Consider the following 19,606-nt stretch of genomic DNA (forward strand, 5'->3'; position numbering starts at 1 on the left):
TTTTTTTTTTTTTTAACATCAACCAGCCACTTTTCCATATAAAAGACAAGTTATAACCCTTCGCATTCTTTGTGCCTTTTCTTGATAATCTATAGCAGATGAATTGGTAAGACTTCTAGACTACAGTATACCCAGTTCTCAGAATAACTCCAAATGCCTTGACTTTTTGTATTATGAAAGAGTTTTGGTCTTCTTTAGTCATTTCATGTACAGAATTCAAGATCAGATCATATAATACTAGATACTTCATAAGTCCCTAAGATGCCATGGTCTTGTTAATTGGGTATATTATTTGAATGTACTATAGGCATTTAGCTAAAGTTTGATAACATAGGACACCTATACTAAATTCCCCTTTATGTATTTAATGAACAGAATTCAGACCTTCAGGATGATTCTTTGGGTCTCAGAAACTTCTTTAGGGGCAGATACATAGCTAAATTTTCTACAAAATAAAATGGGCTGCAGAAAAAGGGCCTATTGAAATTGCTGAGAAGGGACTATAGAATCTCTTGTTCTATCTAGGAGGGGGGGATCCTTAAATAGGTTTCATTTATCTGTGATATAGTCAGGCCCACCAGAATATATTTCTCAATCTCTGTTAACATAGTTCAGTTTACATTCTTCATTCTTTCATCAAATGTTTGTGTGCCATTTATATCATTAGATACTGTGCTTTTCTGGGAATAGAGAGATAAAGACACAGTTAATGCCCTTTTAGGACGGTAGTATTTGATGGGAAGAAAACACTGATCCTCAACACAGAAAGAAGTATGAACATGGGTTGGAGAGCACAGTAAGGCTTTGCAGAATAAGAACTTGATCCAGAGGGATGAATAGTTTCCTAGACAAAGAGGAAAGGTCATGGGTCAACTGATCAATCTTACATAAAGCAAACCCAAGACCTCTCCAGAACCTTGAGTGACAGAACCTTTTTAAGGCAGTGTTTGATTCTGTGGCCCTTTCTGTCCTTGGGGTGTTTGCCGTTAGTGTTTTTGGACTTAAGAATTTGTTTCTATGAGCACACTACTTGGAAAGTTAGTTGAATGTGGTTGTTAAGAGGGAGCTCAGGCACTTAAGTTAGATTGTCTGGGTTCGAATTCTGGTTTTACCACTTAATAGCTGTGTGACTTTAGGCAAGTTACTTTTTCAGTTTTTTGTCTTTAAAGTCAGAATTATGTGTTCTGACAGCCGGCAGACATTTTTTTCCATGTTCAGAGAAATTATGGTTATGACCCTGTATACTTTGGTAGGAGGTACATGAGTCCCATCATCCAATACACAGCCTGCTTGTTTTCCTGTGACTGATTCTGAACAGTTTGCTTCCATCCTGAGTCTGGCTCTTACTAGAAACTGTAGGCCCCCCTTTAGATTTTGTACTCTGTCTTTATAAAATTAAGACGATTGGACCTCAGCAGAGACCTGTTTTACCATCTGGCAGGGACAGTCTTGGGAGAATCAAGTTTACTGGGATGTTGTTTACTACTAGGCATTGGCAGTTAAGGTTTTTTTTAGATGTTGGGGGTAAGAGTTAATTAATTAATTAATTTTTGCTATGTTGGGTCTTTGTTTATGTGCGAGGGCTTTCTCTAGTTGTGGCAAATGGGGACCACTCTTCATCGCGGTGCGCGGGCCTCTCACTCTCGCGGCCTCTCTTGTTGCGGAGCACAGGCTTCAGACGCACAGGCTCAGTAGTTGTGGCTCACAGACCCTGTTGCTCCGCGGCATGTGGGATCTTCCCAGACCAGGGCTTGAACCCATGTCCCCTGCATTAGCAGGCAGATTCTCAACCACTGTGCCACCAGGGAAGCCCGGCAGTTAAGGTTTTTGAAGATAATGTTCTGGGAGGTTAACTTGTAGGTGGAAGAAGATGTAAGCAGGAATGAACCACATTTTAATGTATTAAGCTTGTATGTCTGTTGTCATTGAAATCATTTATCTTGCATCTATTCTTATAAAAGCAAATGAAAGGATCCCCATACAGATGAATTCAAATAAATGTTCAAATCTGAGATAATATGATTAAATCAGAGCATGACTGTGGAGTCAGAGTGCCTGTTGTAATCCACTGAATTTGTGATTTTGAGCAAGTTTCACCCCCACAGTTTTTAGTTTCCTTTTATAAAATGGGGATAATACTGGTACCTACTTCAAAGGTCTGTTCAGATTCAGTGCATTCAGATTCAGTGTCTGTTCCGGTGTAAAGCATTTGGAACAGTGCCTACCGTGAGGTGTTTTATTTGTGAATCAGTTTATCGAAGGAATGTGTAAATAGTTCAGAGAGCAAAAACCAAGAACCAAAGCTAAATTAAAGTTGGGGTGCAAAACATTTGACTCTCCTGGCAGGATAGTCAGTAACAAAAAGAAGTAAGCTGGTTTAATGTAATGGATGTCTAACTAGGCTATTACCACTCAATGAAGGAGAAATGACCTGGAACAAAACAAGCTTAGTATTTGGTTAAGATGTCCTTTGAGTTGTGAGGATTATAATGTTTCAGAGTTTCTGTAACAGTGGTGATTTTCAGTCAGCTACCCGTTGTTCCCAAACTATCAAGAGTCCCAGAAATGATATTTTATTGCCCAAAACTCATGTACCAAACTGCGCATCCACAAGTAGTGATTTGACCATGAGATGCAGTTCTCTGGTTCATAAATTGTGATCATATCTACTGCAGATAGATTTGACAGTCTTCTGCCATCTGAGAAATGCTGAGATCGCATTGATAAAATAGTTGCTGCAATAATGATTTCATGAAATACTAGTGTTTGAGAAGGTTGTGTGAATATAACTGGTGTTAGTCCTCTGCTGATGGAGGTTTTAAGGTTGTGGCTAGTCTAGAGTTTTGGATAAATTAGGGTTTTCACATACTTTTGGGGTATATTATAGTTAGGATTGTGTGTCTGTTGCTGGTGTAAAAAAAAAGGATAAGGATGACACCAGTGTTATGGGAATTTCTCTATAGTCATAATTTGTACAAATTGGTACAAAGCCTGGTCGTAGAACTTTTAGCTCTTTTCTCTTCTGCTTCGTGCTACTACTGTCCCTTAATCTAGTTCCTTCGGGAGTGAAGAAATTCCTGAAGATAAAGGGCTATGAGGAGTAGTTTGGCTTTTAAAAGTAACTACTATAACTCCGTAATAAAAAGGCAGATAACTCAAAAATTGTCATAACATCTGAATGGTATTTTCCAGAGAGCATACAGAAATAGCCAGTTAGCATATGAAAAGATGCTCAACATCATTAGCCATCAAGGAAATGCGAATCAAAATCAGAGATACCACTTCACGCCCACTAGGATGACTATTAAAAAAAAAAAAAAGGGAACAAGTGTTGGTGAGAGTATGGAGGAATTAGAATCCTCCTCTATTGCTGGTGGAATGTAAAAATGGTGCAGCCCCTGTTAAAAAAGTTCAGCAGTTCCTTCCTCAGAAAGTTATCATATGACCCCGCAGTTCCACTCCTTAAGTATATATTCAAGAGATTTGAATGCATACTTACATGAATGTTCATAGCAGCATTTTTCATAATAGCCAAAAAGTGGAAAGTCAACTCAAATGTCCATTAACTGATGAACGGATAAGTAAAATGTGGTATACACCTGTATACATTCAGTAAATGAAGTATCGATAGATGCTGCACTATGGCTGAACCTTGAAACATGCTAAGTGAAAGAAGCCAGTTACAGAAGACAACATACTATATAGTTCCATTTATATGAAATGTCCAAATAGGTAAATCCATAGAGATGGAAAGTGGATTGGTGGTTGCCTAGGGCTGAGGGATTTGGGGGTAAATGGGGAATGACTGCTAATGTGTATGGAGCTTTTCTTTTTCGAATGATGAAAATGTTCTAAAATCGATTATAGTAATGGTTGTGCAAATTCTGTGAATATAACCACCATTGAATTGTATGCTTTAAACAGGTGAGTTGTATGTGAATTATAGATCAGTAAAGCTGTTATTTAATAATAACAGATAACTGCTACTTTTGTATTTGTACCACAGTCTTTTGTGCATTGTTTTGTGGCTTTTTCAATGAAGGGAATTGTATACTTAATTGAAGCTGGGGTAGTAGAATATCATTGAGTATTTAAAATATATTTCTCCCCTCACATTGTAAAACTATTATATGATCATTGTTGAAAATTTCTAGAGCACAGAAAAATGAAAAAAATCTGTCATCTGGAATAGTACCCAGAGACATACCATTGTTAAATTTTTAGTGGTATTAGATATTTGGGTACAGTTTTTCCATATATAATGTTGCAGAGCTCTACAGATTAAAAGAATTATGGTCTTTTTTTGGTGTAGCTAGGTTACTTTTTAAATTGCTTTGTTGTTGGAACAACTTAGATGAATTACTGGTTCACTTCTGAGGCGTGTTTTATTTGTTGTTAGTTTTTGAGAACTAGTATGGCAGTGAGCTTGAAATGATACCCTCTTTACTCCACTGCCACTAAATTTAGGCTTTTTTACATGGCTGTGGTTAAAAAAAAAAATTGGATGTTTCAAATGAATGTGCTCAGGCTCCCACAGATGGTCTTAAATATGCCTTAATACTTTTTTTTTAATGCTTCAGAATTGCATTTTAAAAATTCAGCTGTATTGAGGTAAAGTTTATAATACACTACTTATACACATAAAATTCGTTGTTTTTTTAAAAATTATTTTTGGCTGAGTCGGGTCTTCGTTGCTGCGTGTGGGCTTTCTCTAGTTGCAGCGAGCGGGGTCTACTCTTCGTTGCGGTGCGCGGGCTTCTCAAATTGTGGTGGCTTCTCTTGTTGCGGAGCGCAGGCTCTAGATGCGTGGGCTTCAGTAGTTGTGGCTCACGGTCTCTAGAGCGCAGGCTCCGTAGTTGTGGCGTGCGGGCTTAGTTGCTCCACGGCATGTGGGATCTTCCTGGACCAGGGCTCGAACCCGTGCCCCCTGAATTGGCAGGCGGATTCTTAACCACTGTGCCACCAGGGAAGTCCCAAATTCATTTTTTTGATAAATGTATTCAGTTGTGTAACCACCACGGTAGAACAATTCTGTTACCCCCCCAAATTTCCCTTGTACTCCTTTGCTCAGAAGCCTCTCACTTCACCCCCATATCTTGGTAACCACTTACTTGCTTTCTGCCTTTATAGTTTTGCATTTTCTATAACTTGATTTAAATGGAATCATAGTCCTTTTTGGTCTGGCTTTTTCCTTTTGTTTTTAAAAATACCTTTATGGGAGTATAATTGCTTTACAATGTTGTGTTAGTTTCTGTTGTACAACAAAGTGAATCAGCTATAAGTATACATATATCCCCATATCCCCTCCCTCTTGAGCCTCCCTCCCTGGTCTGGCTTTTTTCAGTTAGCATGTTTTTTGAAATTCATCCATGTTGTTACTTGTATCAATAGTTCATTCTTTTTTATTCTTGAGTAGTATTCCATTGTATGGATGGACATTTGGGTTGTTTTCACCTTTTGGCTATTATGAATAAAATTGCTGTGGACATGTATGTAAAAAAGTCTTTGTGAAGATATATGTTCATATCTCTTGGGTAATACCTAGGAGTGGGCTTGCTTAGTCTTACAGTGTTGAACTCTGTAAGAAACTACTGAATTGTTTTCTAAAGATCATACCATCTTAATATTTCTATCTAACTTCTGTTTTTAAAAAATATTTATTTGTTTATTTGGCTGGGTCAGGTCTTGGTTGAAGAACATGGGATCTTCATTGCAGCATGCAGGATCTTTCGTTGTGGCGTGTGGGCTCTTTGTTGCGGCACACTTGCTTTTCTTTAGTTGTGGTGCGCGGGCTCCAGAGTGCGTGGGCTCGGTAGTTGTGGCATGTAGGTTCTCTAATTGTGGCTTGCGGGCTCAGTAGTTGCAGCACGCGGGCTCAGTAGTTGTGACACTTGGGCTTAGTTGCCCCCGCAGCATGTGGGATCTTAGTTCCCCGACCGGGGGCTGAACCCAAGTCCCCTGCATTGGAAGGTGGATTCTTAACCACTGCACCACCAGGGAACTCCCCCCACTATGTAACTTCTTGATATTCCTGAAAGGATAATTTTTGGAAACATATCATTTCCTGGGATTACACATAATTTATCATATCATTAAGCAGTGTTTCATAAAGTCACCATCTGCATTGTGCTTTAAGGTATGCTTATGCTTAGAATGTGTGCTAAGGGTGCTTGTTAAAACGCAGATCCTTGGGTCTCATCACCAAAAATTCTGACACAGTAAAAGTTGGAGAGCCACATGCTAATATGGCACTTAGTCTTTTCTAAAAGCATAGTTTTCATTATTTATTCAGTTAGTGTTTATTGAGCTGTTTTTGGCTCTTCCTTTGCATTCACGTACATTTTATTAACTATTTTTTCCTATACTTGGGATCACCCAAGGTTTATCTGGGCCCCTTTCTTTGCTCGCCACCTAGTGGTGACAAATAAGAACCATACAAAACTTTACTGATGAATGAATGCATAGGAAGTGGACAGTGTGCCCTTCTAAAGGAGGAAGGATTGCAAATACCCAAAGATAAGTTTGTGTTTGTGACTAACCAAATGCTCAGTATATGCTTGCTATATGAATGAATTCCCTTTTTTCCAGTGACTGCTTTTTGGGGAAGTTCAATTTATTTGTATTTAATTGGGGGATAATTTATTTGAGAGAAAATGCATTTTAGAGCCTGTAAATTTAAAACTTTTGTTTTAAACTGCCAGCTGAATTATTTTTACTGGGAAACAGATAGGTGTGCGCTCCTAGTTCTCTTAATATGGGAGAGATGCCTCCAAGCCATACTTGATACTGTATGAAGTCATTTTGGTTCCATACAATTTATATTCTAGATACTATTTTTTCTGGGCTCTTAATTTACTTTATCTTTTACATGGTTTTAGTTTTTTACTCATACTAGTTTTGATGATTGTGAAGTTATTTTGTTAAAAATTTTTTTCTTTGTTTTACATTAGCTTGACAGCAAAAAGATCTACTGTGATAAGAATGTTTCAGGGCTTCCCTGGTGGTGCAGTGGTTGAGAGTCTGCCTGCCGATGCAGGGGACGCGTGTTCGTGCCCCAGTCCGGGAGGATCCCGCATGCTGCGGAGCGGCTGGGCCCGTGAGCCATGGCCGCTGAGCCTGCGCGTCCGGAGCCTGTGCTCCGCAACCGGAGAGGCCACAACAGTGAGAGGCCCACGTACTGCAAAAAAAAAAAAAAAAAAAAAAAAGGATGTTTCAACAAAACATAGTTTGTACGGTCTCATTTTATTTTCACTTATAGAAATGGTGGAATCAATGAAGAAAGTAGCAGGGATGGATGTGGAGTTGACAGTTGAAGAAAGAAACCTCCTATCTGTTGCATATAAAAATGTGATTGGAGCTAGAAGAGCTTCCTGGAGGATAATCAGCAGCATTGAACAGAAAGAAGAAAACAAGGGAGGAGAAGACAAACTAAAAATGATTCGGGAATATCGGCAAATGGTGAGATTGTCATATCCTAGACAAGTTTAAAGAATGATGTCTTAGGTGGTGGACTGTTTAAATCATAGCCTAGTACACACATTGTTGTATACCTGTGTAATGTATATTTTACATTTTAATGTATTTACATCTTTCACCCACCTGGATTGGGAATTATAGGCTATTTCAGGACAGAGGAGAAGAAATTTTTTTCCTTGGAAGCTGCAGAGAGTAGTGTTGAGCACCACACAAGTAAAGAACTAATTTAATCTCTGTTTTTATTGTGGTAACTACAAAATACTTCCTTGAGTGACTTGAAATTACCATTCAGGACAATTTAACAAATATTTGTGTGCCTGTTATGTGCCACACCAGTTGCTAGGTGTTATGTGCAAAGTTGAGACAGTTACAGTTAATATCTTTATGGAAGATCAGTCTAGTCATTGTTTTTTTAATAGAATAGAAAGTATCCGAGGGCATTGGACGTTATTTCATAAAGTTATTGTTTCATATATTACACGTGGGTATATACGGATATGTAATGTTTTATTGTGGGTTTTGGTCAAAAAAGTTTGATCTAGTGCAGTGGTTCTCAACCAGAGGTGACTTTGCTCCTCAGAGGATATTTGGCAATGTCTAGAGGCATTTTGGGTTGTCACAACTTGACAGTTCTGCTGGTATTTTAGTGGGTAGAAATGAGGATACTGCTGAGCATCCTGTTATGCATAGAACAGCTCCCACTGTTGAGAAACTGATTCTAGTGGAACTGATTCTAAACACACTCTTAAGAGTACAGTGAGGGAAATAACAGAAGCAGTCACAAAGTTAGCATGGGGAGTAGTAAATTTGGTAGGGGGAGGGAAAAGGGAAACGTTTACTGACTAACATGGGGAGATATTTGTAATATATATAATTGTGCAAGATACTGTATTTAATCTTTAAATGACCGTGTAAAGGGTATTACTCCAGTTCATAGATGGGAAAACAGAGGTGTTCTGAGTGATTAACATACCTGGGGTTACAGAGAAGGTGGTTAGCTGGTACCAGTGTGACCATTACTTTCAAATATGTTGAAAAAAGAATATGGATTGTCGGTAGACAAGTTTGGTGTCTCAGAGGGATGAGGAAATGAGCAAGTGCTAAAGAGGTAAGTCTGTGAACTAGATTGTGGGATTTGGGATAAGTAGGAAAGGAAGCAGGAAGCAAAGAGAGGACCTGATAAATTGGGAGAAGATGAAAGAGTCAAGAGGCTGGAATTTAAGACTTCCAGGATAGAACAGCACAGTTAGGAGTATGGACAAGTGAGGGTCATGGAGTTGAGATGAAGGAACTGTGTTGAAACGAACATGATAATACCTTGATGTGATACCCGGAATTGGAGAGGTAAGCTGTAGATACTCAGTGAATGTGGGTGAAGAGCCTGTGGAGATCTACTAATAACAGAAATTGAGAAATTAAAACATAGTGGATGAGCTTCCAAGGAGGAAGGGTTTTGGAGTATTAGGAGAGCAGTCATACTGAGTCAGTGAGGAGTTAAGAGAGTCAGAAATCATCCTTCTCTTAGAGCAGACTATCTTTTCTTGAAAAGCCATAAAGAAGGTAGTTTATTCAGGAGAAAGCTGGTTTTACTTAGGATTAGAAAGAGATTATAGGAGAAGAGAGAGTGGGCGAATTATTTACAGTGGGAAGGAGGAGGTTCCAGAGGGCATGAAATGAATTTGGAAAGGTTGAACAATGTCACTGTAGTAATAGAAAATGGAAAGCAGACTGTGTATATATGTTTAGGAGTAGTGTGCGTTTTGGGCATGATAAACGAATTGGGACGAGTGGCAATATTTCCTTTAGTTTACAGATTTTTGGTGTTGTAACTGGCTATGGATCTACCACTCAGGTGGTTGGCTGTTGAGCATAGTAGTGGTTAGAAATGTGAGCCTTGGAAGCAGAATACCTTGGTTTGAATTTTTATTCCATCCCTTACAAACTGTGACTAACCATGCAACCTTACCTGGGTTCAAGTTCTCACTCTGCCTCTTAAGTTCTTTAAGTTAGTGATCTTTGGACGAATATAGTAATCTTTGTTTTCCCATTAAGTGGAGACAATAGTTGCTACCTCGTTAAAGAAGCTACTTAATATAAATGTGCTGCACTTAGTAAGTAGTAATCACTGTTAGTTCTGTAGTTGAACTGTGAGGTTTTTTTAAGCACTTAAGTAATGGCACATAGGAAGAAAGACTTTCATTAACCGGACACAGCTTGTCTCTGCTTTTTTATCAAGAGAGGGAAGGGGGGTTTGGAGAGGGAGGGGTATGCATGTTATCTTCTCCAAAACCAGAGATAGAATGTGGTAATTTATATATAATTTCTTAAACAATTTTTTTGACTTTTTTTTCAGGTTGAGACTGAGCTAAAGTTAATCTGTTGTGACATTCTGGATGTACTGGACAAACACCTCATTCCAGCAGCTAACACTGGCGAGTCCAAGGTTTTCTATTATAAAATGTAGGTTCTATACTAGAAGGGAAAATGTCAGATTAAATGTTGGCTCTCTTAGAATCATCACTTTTTTATGTAGGTTTACAACATTTTATTTAATGTTGGAAAGATAGTTACGGGAGGAGTGAGTCTCAAGAATTAAATTAATTTTTGAATACTCATTTGCAGATTCACTGCTAAGAAGAGTCAATATTACTGCATTTAAGGTGGTCAAACTATTACTGTAAAAATGTACTAAGTTTTGCTTTACCTATTCATAGTCATTTGCTTGTGTGGGGCTGCCCCCCTAGCTACAAGCAGTGCATTACACAGTTCAGTCTTTTTTTTTTTTTTGCGGTACGTGGGCCTCTCACCGCTGCGGCCCCTCCCGCCGCGGAGCACAGGCTCTGGACACGTAGGCCCAGTGGCCATGGCTCACGGTCCCAGCCACTCCGCAGCACGAACCCGCGTCCCCCACATCGGCAGGCGGACCCCCCAACCACTGCGCCACCAGGGAAGCCCCACAGTTCAGTCTTAACAATTTATATGGAAGTTTTATTTCATGATTAACAAACTGTTGTGCCATTCTTTGGAACCACTTTTTATATTTAATTCTCGTCTATCAAGTGATAAATTTGTTGATTTTTGAGCCTTTTCAGTTAATTTCTCTAGGATTTGGCTTATATTTGGCAATGTGAAATCTCTGAGGAGGAAAACTAAATAGATGAGTCAGTCATTCCTGAAAGAGGCTTTTTGAAATTATTGAAGTATACCGGTTTCATATTTTTGTCACATATGTGATCTTATGTAATACAGAAAACTTGTAACAACTTATTTAAAAAGCATTATTCCTAATTCTGTGTTTTGTTTTTGTTTTGTTTTAGGAAAGGGGACTACCACAGGTATCTGGCTGAATTTGCCACAGGAAATGACAGGAAGGAAGCTGCGGAGAACAGCCTAGTGGCTTATAAAGCTGCTAGTGATATTGCAATGACAGAACTTCCACCAACACATCCCATTCGCTTAGGTCTTGCTCTCAATTTTTCCGTATTCTACTATGAAATTCTTAATTCCCCTGACCGTGCCTGCAGGTAGGTCATGAAGGAGAACAAACGCTCTCACTATGAAAGTAAAAAAGGGTTACAAAGGAGAATAGCAACTTGTTTTTTGTCTTGTTCCTTGGGACTGCCTTCGTTGGCTTGGTCCTGTAATAAAGAATTATTCTGGCTTTTAATGCAGCTGTTTTGAATGATATAAAGACAGACCTATCTCATTTCACTAGGATAGCAGTTAGGATAATTATGTTGATGGGGAAAAATTTGATTGGTAGATTGAAAAGAATCTTGTTACAGAGTAAGAGGAAGGAATGAGAAATTTTCATCATAGAATTATCTTCATTTCTGTATATTAGCTTTCAGTCTTTATAGCATGTGTTTAATATAGTTATGCTCTTAGTGTACATGTCATTTTGTATTTTCTGTCATAAAATTTGGCATCCTATTGACGTATGTAAAAGTACTCCCCCATTTATACTTCAGATTGTTACCTTTTTTTTTTTGGGGTGGGGGTGGGGGTGGGTACGCAGGCCTCTCACTGTTGTGGCCTCTCCCATTGCGGAGCACAGGCTCCGGACGCGCAGGCTCAGTGGCCATGGCTCAAGGGCCCAGCCGCTCCGCAGCATGTGGGATCTTCCCAGACTGGGGCACGAACCCATGTCCCCTGCATTGGCAGGCGGACTCTCAACCACTGCGCCACCAGGGAAGCGCTGTTCCCAATTTTTGATACACATATAAATTTAAGAAATATCTTTATGTACATAGCTTTTTACTTTTTAAATATACATAACATGAAGTTTAGCGTTCTTTTTTTTTTAAATTAATTTATTTATTGGCTGCATTGGGTCTTTGTTGCGGTGTGTGGGCTTCTCGTTGCGGTGGCTTCTTTTGTTGCGGAGCACGGGCTCTAGGTGCGTGGGTTTCAGTAGTTGTGGCTTGCGGGCTCTAGAGCGCAGGCTCAGTAGTTGTAGCACACGGGCTTAGTTGCTCTGCAGCATGTGGGATCTTCCCGGACCAGGGCTCGAACCCCTGTCCCCTGCATTGGCAGGCGGATTCTTAACCACTGTGCCATCAGGGAAGCCCTAGCATTTTGTTTTTAAATGTGCAATTCAGTGGTATTAAGTACACACACAGTATTGTCTGTCACCACTATTTCTAAAACTTTTTCATCACCTGAAACAAACTGATCACTAAACAATAACTCCATATTTCCTTCTGCCCCAGTCCCTGGTAATCTCTACTTCCTGTCTTTATGAGTTTGCCTATTTTAGATATCTCATATAATAGGAATAATGTATTTGTTCTTTGTAACTTCAGTGTTCTTGAGTATGTAGGAATCACATATTCCATGAAAGGAGAGATTTTCCTGATGTAAGGTGGATTCATTTGAGTGCAAATAAATATTAATTTATCTGAAAATATTCTAAATGTTGCTAGTCGAGTTTGTCCAAACAGGTAATATGTCTTGACTAATAAAGAAGCTATAGCTGTTTAGCTGATAGTACTGGTTGAATCTCTCATTGCCATTCTCCAGGCTAGCTGTCCCACACGTAGCTTCAACTTAGTCCTTTCCATGCTTTTGCTTTAATTGGAAGTGTGCTATTTGTGCTCTTTTCCTACCCATTAATTAGTTCAAATATGACTTCCCCATTTGCTCCTCCTCTTGGGTCCCTAAAGTACTTTCTCCAGGATAGCACTTCATCCTCCTATTATAGTATTTATGTGTCAGTCCCTCTATTCTTAGATGTTTTAAAAAGTTCATTGTGGACCCAGGTTATGTCTCTCTTTCCTCTTTTCTTTTCCCCACCCGTGTCCATCGTCACTTGGTGTACATAGTACACAGTACTCAATAAGTGAATGTGAATTTTGTTTCATTTTAACTGTAGTAATTCGCTTATGTGATCACATTTTTGTGAGTTCTAGATTGCCTAGTTTTCTTCCTTGCTCCATTAACATTAAATTCTGTTGGATTAAATTGTGATACTGTCTCAGAATTTTCTTTTTGCATTAAAACTTTGGTGAACTGTTGACTAGAATTTGGAAATACCTTTAATATGCATGTATTTTGGTGGTGGATTAGAATGGGATTTGGTCTGCTTGTCAAAAGCATAGTCATAAGTGGAACTCCAAAAGTTCCACTAGTTCCAAAGTTGCTGGATTACAAAATTAAAAAGGGAATTAATAGGAAGTTAATTTTCATCAGTTACATCTGCTTTTCCTTTATTTCAGTGCCTAAACCCAAGCATTCAGTGTCGATATTACTGTGTGATAACTGAAGAAAAGACTGAAATTTAACTTATGTCATTTCCAATTCTGGTTTTGGACTTTTTTAGTTTATTTTTGTAATACATTTATGTAAACACTTGTAGGTTGGCAAAAGCAGCTTTTGATGATGCAATTGCAGAACTGGATACGCTGAGTGAAGAAAGCTATAAGGACTCTACGCTTATCATGCAGTTGTTACGTGATAATCTGACACTATGGACTTCAGACATGCAGGGTGATGGTAAGGAGACTGAAGTTAAAGTGTTGTCTCTTTCAGTTGTTGGATCTGTTTACTCTTAGAAGTTGAAATTTCTTTACATTAAGCTACAATTTAGACTCAACAGCCTTTCCTCCAGACTATCAAATTTTGATTACTGCCTTTACCGGAAATGATATCAAAGTACAGTCTTCCATTTTGGTCTGTAAGATGATAAAAGACCTGTTTGGGAAAGGGGATCTTTTGTTAATATTCAAAGATTTAAAGTTTTGCCTCTAATACTGTTTGCTAAACTTAGTTTACCTCTTCTCTCACACTGTGTTTTGAAAGATGGAGGGAGAGGAAGCAGTTCATATTATCATTACTCAGATTCAATTTTAGGGGGTCTAAGGTTAATTGTATTTGATTGTCATGATCATTGCTTTGGCTGAGTGGTAATCCTCAGGTTAAAACTAGATGGTTAGGGGGAAAGGTAAGCTGTGACAAAGTGAGAGGGTGGCATGGACATATATACACTACCAAACGTAAAATAACTAGTGGGAAGCAGCCGCATAGCACAGGGAGATCAGCTCGGTGCTTTGTGATCACCTAGAGGGGTGGGATGGGGAGGATGGGAGGGAGGGAGACACAAGAGGGAAGAGATATGGGAATATATGTATATGTATAACTGATTCACTTTGTTATAAAGCAGAAACTAACACACCATTGTAAAGCAATTATACTTCAATAAAGATGTTAAAAAAAACCCAAAAACAACTAGATGGTTATAAGCAGATGTTTATGAAGCATCTTTTCTGTGTGGAAATCTTTTATCTAAAAAAAGAACTAGTGTTACCTCTGTATTCTACACAACAAATGGCATGTCCTGCCCATAGGTCCTTATTTAAGAGGTCTGTGTAGTGTCTTGTTTTCTAGCGTTGCAGTTGTAAATAGTTACTAGAATATTTTATAAAATTTAATCTTGTGATGGGCGGTGGGGTGGGGTGGCTGCTTAATGTTTCTTCCAGTTGTAAAAGGCCAAATTTGTCACGTTTCTTGATTTTAAAGGATATTTTATTCTGCCCATTTCTAAAGAATTGTTTTAATCCATGATACATCATTGAAGGAGGGGGGATGGGACAGGGAGATGGACACAAACTAGTGTGGCATGATAATTATGAGAGTTTTTGTAATTGGTGGTGGTGATATGGGGAGTGGAAATAAAGTTTCTTGTCATTTTCAGCTACAGATCCTTTAAGAGTGTATTACCCAAACTGAAGCATATGTTGTATTGCTTGAGGCTAGCTGTACTTTCCGTTGGTCAAACCAACATGTTGTACTGTATTTGGAAGCATACTTTTTAAAGATGTATTTGAAAATGGGTGTCAGGGCATGTAGGTTGGCAGTGGAAGGATAGAGTCAGATTTTAGAATTACCTTGAGTCATGGTCCTGAAGTGAGAATTAGGTGACTCAGCTTCTAAAGTGCACCAGCTTGATGAACTATTTAGAAACTTGACTAGGGTTGGCATGAGATATGTGGCACATGTGACCTACTTGCACACTTTACCGACAAAGCCAGATGGAGTCACAGATGACTTTTCATTCAACACAGCACTTGAGGGGCAACCAGTACCAGTCTGTGGGACTCAAAACCAATTTAACTATCTCTGAACTAATGACTAAGGTTCCTTCCAGCTTTAAATTCTATTGTATTCTAACAATAACTACTAAGAAGAATGGCCAAATAGCTGTGGACTCTTCACAGTCACCCCCAGCTCAGAGAAGACTAATATCTCTGCCTGTTTGAGGGGATAAAAGGAAAGCATGTGGAGAGTTTGGTAAGCGGTTATTGACCTATAAGTAAGCTCTATACCTCTTTGACCTCTGGGGATGTTTTTTTGAGGGTGAAAAGTAACAAAAAGAAGGTGACTTTGAAAAGCAATTTTTTTTAGACATTTGATCCCAGCTCTTATAACTAAGTTGCTAGATTACAAAAATAAAGTCTATATTTTTCATTATCACTCATAACCAGGAATTGATTGAGGGTAGACTGTATGTCACTCCATTTTTATACAGAACCAAAGATATGCTTTTTCTTGGTTATTGAGCATTGTTTTATGAAATGGATCATTTAAAAATAGGGTATCTTTAGATTTGTTATGTTTTCATAGTTGGGAAGGTTCTTTGTACAAAATGTTTTATTACATTTTAGGGTAGATTTCTCTTTAATCCTAAAACACTTAAAAATCTAGTGAAATTCAGTTGCATCAGTTCCTTTTCATTTTGTAAATTGACCAATTAATTAAATTTGGTCGAAACAGACTGATTTTCATTTAAGAGGTTTGTCACAAAATATTTGGAATTAAGAAGCAGTTTAATGTGAAAAATTCAAGTGGTCTATCTTGAAATTTTAGCAATATTAAGCTATCTGGATTTACAAATTGTTGTCGGTACTAGGAAATTATTTGCTAGTTTTGCTAAAAGGTAGAGTATTACATGTTTCATTAAATTGGTTTTGTGATTTAGAATCAATGCTGAATGTAGAAGAATTTTGGTCATGAAATTGGTCAGGATGTTACTTGCATTTATTTTAAGGATTATTTAGATGGTTTTCTCCTTTTTTACTTTAAATATGAAAAATGGTGTCAAAAACCTTTTGAATTGAGGGTTTCTAAAGGAAGAAGTATATATTCACAAGCCTTTACTTACACGTTTATATGTTATTAACAGCAGAGTATGTTAATGTCTGTCTGGGTCTTTTGAAACATAATTCTTTAAAGGGAGCACCACTTTTTCTCATCAAGTGATTTCAGTCCTTTTCTCTTAACCTGTGGTCAGAGGACTGTTAAATACACAAGTCCATAGAGAGGAAATGTGTTCGCTCTGCCCGTTCCCCTCCTCCCCTCCAAATCTAGAAACTGGGCAAAGAAATATGTATCTGAAGAACCCTTTTTGCCCCCCTTCTGTATACCTTTTAAGAGGATATTATTACATCCTCTTAAAAAGGAACAGATTATTTCTTAGAGTGAAGTTCATACAAAGTAAAAGGATCAAAATCTGACTCCCCTAAATCATTGATGTTTCCTTTGTCCTGCTCTTGGTTTATTTTTCTTGTAATGTTGCTTTCATATGATTGTTCTCCCTCCCTTTCTCCTTGCAATATAGATTCCTAAAGGAAAATCCAACTCTTCCTTTCCTAAAAACTCTACTTTGTAAGTCATTATCATGGCACAGTGAATTCTGCTTTTAGTTTTGGTTCTTCACTAATCATGCCTGCATATCATCATCTTGTCGCTTAAAAAACTGCCTGTTCTACATTCCAGGATGTGAAACCTTCTAAGACATTTATGATCTGCTACCCCTGTCTACCTCTGTTTGGGTGTGACTTATGTGACAGTATTTTTATGCCAAAGTTACTTGGAACTTTTGGCAAATCTAATGGTTGCTTATGAGTAAATTAGAGTGTGCTCTGTTGTTGTATGTTAACCATATTTTGGCAGTGTATGGCTGTTAAAAATGAGTGAACGTTCCTATCATTTCCTAAGTTTGAATACATTATTCTTTGGGGGAACAGTTGGGTGGACCATCATTTTTTCCCTCAGTAAATAGTTACTTTTGTCTTTCCTTGCACGACTTTTTCTAAATGTGATTCAAAAATCTTCATGTACATTAAGTACTTTTACACAATCAGTGTCAAATATTTTTATCACAAAAATGTTAAAATGACTGAAACTATCTTTACTTAACCCTTATTGTCATGACAGCATTTATTGTATCAAGGTCTTTAAGACTGTTTAAAAGCATTCCTCAGAGTTTTGCTTTATGTCTGTAGGCAGCCGGTCTTAGTGTCATTTGTCCATTCTAATTAAGTAATTTAACAAGCACTATGAATGGATGGGTTGTCTGAACTATCATATAATGATTGTTGGGTTAGTTAATTGATTTTCATTTATTTTGATCAAACTAATAACTACATAGGAATTACAAGTGGTTTGTTAAAGAAGAAGAATGTAACTTTTACACGTTTATTTTTTGGCAGAAGCCTGCATGCTTCCTTATTATGGCTGACTTATTTAATGCTTATTAATAGGTAGATGATTCTCTGGTAAATAGGCTGGCTTTCTGTTGCATGTCATAGTGCAGTTGAAACTCCTCAGGCTAATCATCGTGTTCAAAGGGAAAAGAAAAGTGGCATGAGAGAACTGGTCCAAATGCCCTTCTTTAATAACCTCAGTGGTCTGGTTTACTTTGAGCATGCTATTCCACTCTGGAGTGAGAAATTGTGATTATGGTTTGGTGTGACTGTCCAGGATACAAAATGTGTAAAATATTCGTTTACAAAAGCAGAATCCTCCCTCTAAAACTATAGAACTCCTTTGAAGAATTTTACTGCTCAGTTCTCTTACTGAAACATTTCTAATAATGGGGCCTGCAGAAAAATTATATTTTGCAAAAAATTATAACATACTCTTGGTTCTTGAAGAGGTGAGGTTATTGAGAAAGAGTATTTTGACTCAAGATATACATGAAAGCTTGAAAATCATTTTAACAATATGGTTACCTGGCTGTCTGTCTAAGAGCTTTTTTAGCATAAAAACACTGACTTTTACTATGCATCAGTTTTTTTTCATCCTGTTGATCATTCAGGACCTTGATCCAGCAGCACCTCTTGGCTTAGGCATCTCAGGTGTCAAGGTAGAAATCCTTTGCCTGTCTGTGTTCAAACCAATTGTAGCAAATATAAGGAGTCTTTATGCTTGGAATGATACCTTTGTGACCACAACAGCCTAGTTTAGTCATTATGAAATAATTAACTGTCATTCTTCTTTGCAGGTGAAGAGCAGAATAAAGAAGCGCTGCAGGATGTGGAAGATGAAAATCAGTGAGACATAAAAGCCAACAAGAGAAACCATCTCTGACCACCCCACACCTTCCCATCCCACCCCTCTTGGAAATTCCCCCATTGTCACTGAGAACCACCAAATCTGACTTTTACATTTGGTCTCAGAATTTAGGTTCCTGCCCTGTTGGTTTTTTTTTTTTTTTTTTTTTTTAAAAAAAAAAACAGTTTTCAAAAGTTCTTAAAGGCAAGAGTGAATTTCTGTGGATTTTACTGGTCCCAGCTTTTAGGTTCTTTAAGACACTAACAGGACTGCATAGAGGCTTTTTCAGCATTACTGTATTGTCTCCTGCCAGATGTGGCAAGATCACCATTAGAAATGGAAATTACATTCGAAAGCCATTAGACTTTTAGGTGATGCAAGCATCTAAGAGAAAAGTTAATCACACTATAGAGGTGTATGTGGTATCATTTTCCCTTTTTCTAATTGTTTAAATTGAACTTTATACCAATGTTTAAAAATAATTGGATGTTAGCTTGAGGTGGTTAAAGGTGGTTTGGGGAGTTTGTTGTAATGGTTTTGCTGTAAAAAGTGTTTCAAACTCTGCTGAAATGTTGCTGAAAAGCATGGTGCTGGTAACAGTTCAACAATCCGTGGCTGCTCATTCTTGCCTACTTTACTCTCCCTCTGAAGCAGGTTAGCATTGAAGGTGGTAATGGAAAAGCCTGCATGCGTGTTCAATTCTTTGTTTCTTCTCCTTCCCTCTCCCCCTGGGCCCCGCCCCTCCCCTCCTTCGCTCGCTCAACCTCTTTTGTTCAGTATGTGTAACTTGAAGCTAATTTGTACTACTGGATATCTGACTGGAGCCACAGATACAGAATCTGTATTGTTCTTACTGAAACACAGCATGGATTAACATTAAACTTAAATAAAACAAACCTAAATTAAAAATGCCAAACATCATTGCGCCTCCATCCTTTATCCTTCTAAAATAAAATCTCTAGTCTGAACATATTGATTATATTGTTTGCCTGAATGTGAAAAAGATCCCATTTATTTTTTTCCTTCCGTAAATCACTTGTCTGTTTCCCAAAAATGATGTATATTTCTGGGGGGAAAATACCTGTAACCTGGTTGTGAAGAACAAGTATAAGTAGCGCAAGTATCCTGTCTTCTAAACCAGATAACAACACAATGTTTATTTTAATCATTAAAGTGCAAGTGTGTATTTATAATACAAGGTGTAATTGTGGATCATCTAGCATGGAATTTTTGGGGTTGTGCAACGAAAGGCTGAATATGTGAATGTGTCAGAATAATCCTTCTTAGGCTGAGGGAA

General features: G+C 38.0%; 1 protein-coding gene across 2 annotated transcripts in view; it reads left to right on the forward strand.

Annotated features, from left to right (window-relative positions):
- YWHAE (tyrosine 3-monooxygenase/tryptophan 5-monooxygenase activation protein epsilon) overlaps positions 1 to 19,225 on the forward strand; it is a 44,739-nt gene extending 25,514 nt beyond the window's left edge. The window contains exons 2-7 of one of the 2 annotated variants that reach the window (XM_067716724.1): positions 7,259 to 7,458; positions 9,830 to 9,936; positions 10,794 to 11,000; positions 13,334 to 13,470; positions 16,592 to 16,638; positions 18,260 to 19,225. In XM_067716724.1, the coding sequence (XP_067572825.1) occupies positions 7,259 to 7,458; positions 9,830 to 9,936; positions 10,794 to 11,000; positions 13,334 to 13,470; positions 16,592 to 16,599 (659 nt within the window). In that variant the 3' untranslated portion in view covers positions 16,600 to 16,638; positions 18,260 to 19,225. The remainder of the gene's footprint in view (positions 1 to 7,258; positions 7,459 to 9,829; positions 9,937 to 10,793; positions 11,001 to 13,333; positions 13,471 to 16,591; positions 16,639 to 18,259) is intronic. The other variant, XM_067716723.1, reaches the window with a different exon arrangement.
- The last annotated feature ends 381 nt before the right edge of the window (positions 19,226 to 19,606 follow it).

This window comes from Pseudorca crassidens, chromosome 19 (assembly GCF_039906515.1).
Source record: "Pseudorca crassidens isolate mPseCra1 chromosome 19, mPseCra1.hap1, whole genome shotgun sequence".
NCBI lineage: Eukaryota > Metazoa > Chordata > Mammalia > Artiodactyla > Delphinidae > Pseudorca > Pseudorca crassidens.